This window comes from Triticum dicoccoides, chromosome 7A (assembly GCF_002162155.2).
Source record: "Triticum dicoccoides isolate Atlit2015 ecotype Zavitan chromosome 7A, WEW_v2.0, whole genome shotgun sequence".
NCBI classification, from domain to species: Eukaryota; Viridiplantae; Streptophyta; class Magnoliopsida; order Poales; family Poaceae; genus Triticum; species Triticum dicoccoides.
In genome coordinates this window covers 72,145,145-72,153,007 of record NC_041392.1, presented here as the reverse complement: position 1 = coordinate 72,153,007, position 7,863 = coordinate 72,145,145, and the positions used below count along the sequence as shown (strand labels likewise).

At 44.6% G+C, this 7,863-nt stretch overlaps 1 protein-coding gene across 3 annotated transcripts; it reads right to left on the bottom strand.

Annotated features, from left to right (window-relative positions):
- Nucleotides 1-800: 800 nt before the first annotated feature.
- On the bottom strand, nt 801-7,445 carry LOC119330114 (protein SEEDLING PLASTID DEVELOPMENT 1-like). Of its 3 annotated transcripts, none has more exons than XM_037603228.1 (10): nt 6,990-7,445; nt 6,674-6,888; nt 6,356-6,506; nt 5,939-6,130; nt 5,468-5,630; nt 5,102-5,340; nt 2,092-2,268; nt 1,882-2,004; nt 1,465-1,804; nt 801-1,364 (listed from the first exon to the last, which is right to left on the bottom strand). In XM_037603228.1, exons 1-9 carry the CDS (start codon nt 7,392-7,394, stop codon nt 1,493-1,495), a joined length of 1,977 nt encoding a protein of 658 aa, XP_037459125.1. In that variant the 5' UTR covers nt 7,395-7,445; the 3' UTR covers nt 801-1,364; nt 1,465-1,492. The 3 variants fall into 3 exon arrangements, with proteins under 3 accessions (XP_037459125.1, XP_037459126.1, XP_037459124.1); XM_037603229.1 differs by having other exon boundaries at nt 801-1,350; XM_037603227.1 differs by lacking the exon at nt 801-1,364 and having other exon boundaries at nt 1,366-1,804.
- Between the last annotated feature and the right edge of the window lie 418 nt (nt 7,446-7,863).

The window sequence follows — 7,863 nt, the reverse complement described above, 5'->3', positions numbered from 1 at the left end:
TTTGTACATAAGTTATCAGCTCTATTGTGCGTATATTACCATGTTATTTACATAGAAGTTACCGGATGTATGGTTTTCAACAACTTTTATCCCGGGGCAAAGAGTTACCGTGGTGTTTCTACGTGAGTTATCAGCTCTGTTGTGCTTATATTACCATCCTATTTACACAAAAATTACTGGGTTAAATTGTCATCTTAGTGTTTGTACGTGAGTTATCATGTTTATTGTGTGTATATTATCATTATTTACACACAAGTTACCGGTCTATATTATTCAACGTATTTTTTCTCGGATAAAGAAGTTACCATGGTGCTTGTACATGAGTTATCAGATCAGCGTTTCATAAGTACCATGCTATTTTTATTCAAATTATCGGGGTATGTTTCAACACTTTTTCCTCGGGTCAAAACTTGCAATGGATGCTTGTATGTATATTATTAGCGTCGCCGTGCGTACATTACCATGTTATTTACACAAAACGTACTGGGGTATTTTCCAGATCAAAGTTCGGTTATCTCCTCCAGAATCACGATATGTTTTGTTCTTAAAAAATAAGGTCTTTTTTGTGAGAGAACTGGACCTAACTATGAAAAGAAAAATGACAGGAAAACAAGAAACTAAGACTGGTGAATAAACTGGAGTTTCAAAAAAAAAGACTGGTGAATAAACTGAACAATTAGCTGGTCCAGTTTCCAGTTCTCTAAAAAAAATACGGATGTGTGTAAAGGCAAATAGAATTGAAAGCGAAACTACAAAAAGACAGCAGCTAGCCGAGTTCGTAACACCTCTGTGCACTCATGTCATCAACCTGGGTCCGACTCCCAACAATTGCATATTATTTTTCCGTGCCCAGCGATGCATGTACGTTCGATCCAGTTCGTTCGGATCTAAACACAAAATCCGAACGTTTGGAAAATACAAATTTCGTTAATAATATACATGGATAGGTGCATTCAGAGGCAGAGGGTCTTTTCCTCTTTTCGAAAATAAAATGACACACAATAGAATGGCAGCAAAGTACAGTGAGGAGGCAGGCATTCTGGAATTCTGGATATGCACGCATGCATGGTGCCGTGTGAAAACGTGGGCATGCATGGTGCCATGGATGACAGTGATGGTCGCAACATTCGACAGATAGAGCGATGGACGATCCCCCATGGCGTAGTTGCAACTCGGCCAAATAAAATACAGAGTTTGCTCGTCGTCTCAGCACTGATAGTTGGCAAGATTCATGCCAATGACGATGTCACCAAGAGCAAAGATGCGAAACGATCCAGACGTTGTCGTGCAGTTCTGAGTTGGATCCGATCCCGTTATGTTCGGTGCGAGTTGAAAAGCAGCACTATCTATCTGCCAAACAGACACTGTAAACAGAATTACTTTCTGTTGAGAGATAGAATTACCAGGGTATCGACAACGACGAATGGATGCAAAAAGAAAGAAACAGAATATACAGCTACGTACAGAGACAGCCAAGGAGCTCAACAAGATGCTACTCTGGGAGGAAAGGTAGCCTGGTGACACCAGTCTGCGTATAGTCCATGCCATCGAAGCTGCCATCTGCATCTGTGAGCCCGGGTGCGGTCTCGGAGGTCTCTTGCTCCGAGGTGGTACCCTCTTCCCTGTCAGCGAACTGCGGAAGGATTCTCAGGCAAGCGTTCGGCTCCTTGCCTGTGACTTCCCACTTCAGGTTGAAACTTTCGACGAGGTTCACTTGGGAAGAGATGATGGTCGATGGTCTGGGCAGGAGCTGCACGCTCTCCCCCTTCGGGATCACTACCTGCTCGACTGCCAATCTTGCTTCCTGTTATCAAAGAAACAATGGGTTTGTTATGCTCAAGAAAGGTTGTATCCAGGGCAAATTGACTACGATGATAGTACCTCCAAAGCATCGGTTTCCTCTGATGATCTTACTTCCTCCTTATCTTCAACATCGATCAATCCATCCACGTGATCGTCGACAAGGACACGAAGTGCCCGGGTAATTTGCACCAGGGAGTTTGTCTATGAAGGAAAGTGAGTCACCATATAATCATTCTGCCACTTGAAAAAAATAACAGTACATTGAAGATGAAGAGCGCAAGTGCGTACCTTAGCGAAGAAAACCGGTATATCTTCAGATTTCAACACAGCCTGAATCTGAGAATTCTTCTTGAGCTTCGATTGCAAAGCAATCACTGCATCAGCTTCACTGATGTTATAAGTCAAAGTAATCATGTCCTCCAGCTCCAGTTGTTTAATTGCTTGCAAGGCAATTTCCTCGGATATCTAGAACACCCTATCCAATAAGTTTCAAACTAAGTACTGAAAATTCTACACGAAATGTATAAACAGGTAATTGACAGCTAACAAAAATCATCAATTATTTACCACAAATTTACCACTGTATTATTGCAGTCAAAGCAAGACAAGTTACATAAGTTGTAAACAACATTAACCCCTCACCCCAACACGCAAACTAGCAGCACGCGGGAGCGCTTTCCAACAACCAAACTAGGACTGTCAAACTCTTTTTTTACATTTAAGTACTGAAAATTCGACTCCCTCCGCCCCACAATATATGAGCGCTTTTCAAGCTATGTTAGCTTGAGAAACGATCTTATATTATGGGACGGAGGGAGTACAAAATATTTTTAAACAACTAATTCACAGCTAACAATATTCATGGACCATTTACTGCAAATTCACCATTGTCTTGTTGCAGTCACAGGAACAATAAAAAACAAAAGGCAACATTAGGCCCTCACCCCCCAACACACACACTAGCAGCATGCAGGAGCACCTTCTAACAAACCAAACTAGGACTATCAATTTTGCTTTCCAACTAAGGACACACACACTAGCAGCATGCAGGAGCATTTCCCAACAAACCAAACTAGGACTATCAATGTGGCAAAGAAGGCCCCAAATTCACCATTGTCTTGTTTCAGACGCCTACACTTGGATAGGAGAGCAGACAACATAGAGAAGTACAAGTGGCAAAGAAGGACACAAAGCGAGCTGTGAGTGAAGCAAGGGGTCGGGCGTATGAGGACCTCTACCAGCACTTAGACATGAAGGAAGGCGAAAAGGACATCTACAAGATGGCCAAGATACAAGAGAAGAAGACAAGGGATGTCAACCAAGTCAAATGCATTAAAGACGGAGCAGATCAGCTCCTGCTGAAGGACGAGGAGATCAGGCATAGATGGTGCGAGAACTTCGACAAGTTATTCAATGGAAAGAATGAGAGCTCTACCATTGAGATGGACGACAACTCCTTTGATGATACCAGCAGGCGTTTTGTGCGATGAATCCATGAGTCTGAGGCAAGGGGGGCTTTAAAAAGGATGAAAAGAGGCAAGGTGATGGGCCTGATTGTATCCCCATTGAGGTGTCGAGAGGCCTCGGAGACATAGCACAATATGGCTAACTAAGCTTTTCAACCTCATTTTTCGGGCAAACAAGATGCCAGAAGAATGGACGCAGAGTATATTAGTACCAATCTTCAAGAACAATGGGGATGTTCAAAGTTGTACTCCCTCCGTAAAGAAATATAAGAGCGTTGATCTAAATGCTCTTATATTTCGTTACAGAGGGAGTACTAATTACTGTGGAATTAAGGTGACGAGTCATACGACGAAGCTATGGAGATAGTCATTGAGCAGCGCTTAAGAAAAATGACAAGCATGAGCAAAAATTAGTTTGGTGCCATCCCTAGGAGGTCGACCATGGAAGCCATTTTCTTGGTACGAAACTTATGGAGAGATACAGGGAGCAAAAGAAGGACCTGCATATGGTGTTCATTGACTTGGAGAAGGCCTACGATAAGATACCACAAAATGTGATGTGGTGAGCCTTGGAGAAACACAAAGTCCCAACAAAGTACATTACCCTCATCAAGGACATGTACGATAATGCTGATAATGTTGTGACAAGTGTTTGAAAAAGTGATGGCGACACTGATGACTTTCTGTAAAATAGGACTGCACTAAGGGTCAGCTTTGAGCCCTAATCTTTTTGCTTTGGTGATGAATGAGGTCACAAGGGATATACAAGGAGACATCCCATGGTGTATGCTCTTTGGGGATGATGTGGTGCTAGTCGATGATAGTCGGACGGTGGTTAATAGAACATTAGAGCTATGGAGACAAACTTTGGAATCAAAAGGTTTTAGGCTTAGTGGAACTAAAATTGAGTACATGAGATGCGGTTTCGGTACTACTAGGCACGAGGAGGAGGTCAGCCTTGATGGGAAGATGGTACCTCAAAAGGACACCTTTCGACGTTTGGGGTCTATGCTGCAGAAGGATGGTGATATTGATGAAGATGTGAGCCATCGAATCAAAGTGGATGGATAAAGCGGCGCCAAGCTTCCGGCTTTCTTTGTGACAAGAGTGTCACAAAAGCTAAAAGACAGGTTCTATAGGACAACGATTCGACCCACAGTATTGTATGGCGCTGAGGGTTGGCCGACTAAAACGCAACATGTTCAACATTTAGGTGCAACGGACATGCACATGTTCAGATGGATGTGTGGCCACACAAGAAAGGATCGGATCTGGAATGATGATATACATGATAGAGTTGAGGTAGCACCGATTGAAGAGAAGCTTTTCCAACACCGTCTGGGATGTTTTGGGCATATACAACGCAGGCCCCCAGAAGCTCCAGTGCATAGCGGACGGTTAAAGTACGTTGATAATGTCAAGAGAGGTCAGGGTAGACCAAATTTAACATGGTGGAGTCCGTAAGGAGAGATCTGAAGGACTAGAATATCACCAAAGAACTGGCCATGGACAGGGGCACATGGAAGTTAGCTATCCATGTGCTAGAACCATGAATTGGTTTCGAGATCTTATGGGTTTCATCTCCAGCCTACCCCCAACTTGTTTGGGACAAAAGGCTTTGTTGTTGCTTTTGGAAGGATATGACCATACTTCCATAAAGACCCTCAAAAGTTTGATATTATACAGCCAAATGGAATCAACGTCCATACCACATAACCATCATGTTAACAAGAACACCCCCAAAGTAAAACCTTAAACATGTAAACAAACTACTGAAGATAACTGTAAAAAAATTGAACATCAAGGAAATGGTCTATTGCAGAAATTCGTACCCCATAAGCATAGAGATTGAAGCCTGCCTCAGACACATTAGAGTTCTCTATATGTCCGTTGGCAGAATCAAGATTAAATGTAGAGTCCAAGCTTGTTCTTGCATTACTTATGGAAGCAACTTCAAATTGAGATGCAATTTCGTAAGGACCACGACGAAATTGATCCTTCTGGACAGAAACTTCCTGCTGCACCGAGCCGGTTGAACCCAACTTACGAATTTCAACATTAGGCATTCTACCTGCACCAACAAAACGAAATCTAATCATAATGGCATCACAGCTTTATGTATACTATGACTATGAGAAAATCATAGCATCAAATGTAACGTCATAATGTAGTTGATTAGTGGCACAATCAGAGAGAACCTGCAAGCAGAGCATCTACTGTAGCTTCCAGACTACGATGGACACGCAATTCAGTTTTCGACACGATCTCTACAGCATATGCGAATGTTGATGGGCCTTTACGCTCTAGGACCGTTTTTTGGACCCTTCTCCTGCTTGCTTCTTCATCACCAAGGGTGACGCTCTTAGAGAAACAATGGAGCAGAGACAATGATGTAAATTAGCAACCATGATGAAACAGAAAACCAGTAATATTTGGATCACTACCACCATCTCACGATACTGATTTTGGAGTATGTAATTTAATATGTTCTAAAGCTACACGAACAGAAAATCATGCTGTCTCTAAAAAACAAAGTCAAATAAGGTTATTTTGGTGAACTGCATCACTGTTCATAACTTCAACTGAAATGATACAGATTCATCTTGCTGCAGTGTGAAAATATGGTTGTTTCATAACAGTAAATAGAATCAAGTGCAGCAAGTCATTACCTGTATTCCTCCTACAAGCATATCTAGTGAAGGATTCATGGTCAGGTTCTCTATTGTTACACCATGAGCGGAAGCAACAAGTTGTATCCCCCGCTGTGCAATGGTGCTAGCAGCCATAGCCTCTAGCTTAGTTCCAATTTCATCGATGACGATTGCCTGAGGCATGTGATTCTCCACAGCTTCTATCAACACCTGATCGGCATTAAAGAAACAGATTTAACTTACATTGTAAGCGGTGTGCTAAAAAAAACAAAAATGTTCAATACTGTATAAAATCATCTGACAAACTTAACAAACAAGTAGTAACATCTGTATTAAGTATGCATGTCAATGCCGAGCAATAGGCTTGTGAGCAGTACAATGCAAGCATATACATTATGCAAAAATCCACAAGGCAACAAACTTAAGAGAACAAACCTTATGCTGCATTTCTTGGTTGGGCACTTGCAACCTACGAGCATTGCCTATTCCTGGGTGAGGAATATCACCATCTCCACCTATCTCATTGGATGTATCAACAATCATCACCCGCTTCTCATAGTCATCTGCTAGCATTCGTGCAATTTCTCTGCAAGACGAGGCAACAATCTGATGCTAAAACTGGTACATACTGGCATAGAAGCTCTTCTAATTACAGTTGCCACACGTAAGTATCTATCACTATTCACCAATACACTGTACAGTATACAAGGTAGTAAAATCACTGCCCGAGGTTTCTTAATCATCCAAGCATACCTTATGACAGTTGTCTTCCCCACCCCTGGTGGGCCGATGAGCAGCAACGACCCACCATCCTTCACCAAATCCTGAAGCAAATTAGCACTTCCGGGCACAGCCCTCCCGACGCGGCAGGTCAGTCCTACAATGTCTCCCTGCCTGTTCCTGATCGCGCTGATCCGGTGCAGCGTGCGGCTAATCCCGGCGCGATTGTCCCCTCCAAAGTCCCCAACCTACCAAAGGTAGATAAGCAAAACTGGACTTGAACTAGTTTCATAATAATGCAACGGCAGCAGCAGTAGCAGCGTATCGTAGTGTCCAGAATGAGCCAGACCTTCGCAGTGGCCTGGCGGAGGTCGTCGAAGGAGATGGGGCGGTGGGAGAGGAGGAAGTCGCCGGAGGGGAAGCGCGCGAGCGGGGGGCGGCCGAGGTCCATGACCACCTCCACCAGAGCGGGGAGCTCCGGGTGGTCCTCCACCCGCTGCCGCAGCTCCCCAGGGAGCAGCTCCAGGAGCCTTCCGAGCTCCTCGTCGAACCCCTCGGCCTCCGCGGCCTCGCTCCGCGCGGCGCACACGGGGGCGCGGCGCCGGCTGCCGCGGCGGAGGGAGAGGTGGCGAGCGGTGGCTAGGCCAGACGTGGCGGAGGAGAAGCGGCGGGAGTAGGGGAGAGGGAGCGGGTGGGGCGGGGTGATGGAGACCCGGAGGCGGAGGTGGGCCGGCTGCGGCGGCGGTGGCGGCATCGCGGCGGCCGTGAGCGCGAGCGGGTGGAGGGAAAGAGTTGCGGATGGGTTGCTCTGGCTCGGTGTGACGGTGTTGCTCGTGTGTGAGTGTGACCAGCTGCCGCGCTTCATTGGGCAACCCGAGTGATGAGCGGTTGGATTAGCGATTGGACGGTCAAGATCTCATGGCATATATTTTCTGGTGAAACGTAAAGCTTGTTTCTTTTTGGAGGCGAGCGTAAAGCTTGTTTACGACAATGAATATGAACATCTCTTCTACCTTCAAGAAAAAACATGTGTGTGGTAAACAAAGAGAGTCCTTTGGAAAGCCTTTCTTTGATCCCCCAATTTTACTCCCTCCAATCTGTATTTTGTATCGCTGGTTTAGTACAAGTCAACTTTAAACTAAACCAGCGACAAGTAATATACATCGGAAGGAGCACTTTCTTTCACAGATCACCGCACGGTATGTTGCAAACACTAAGAACAT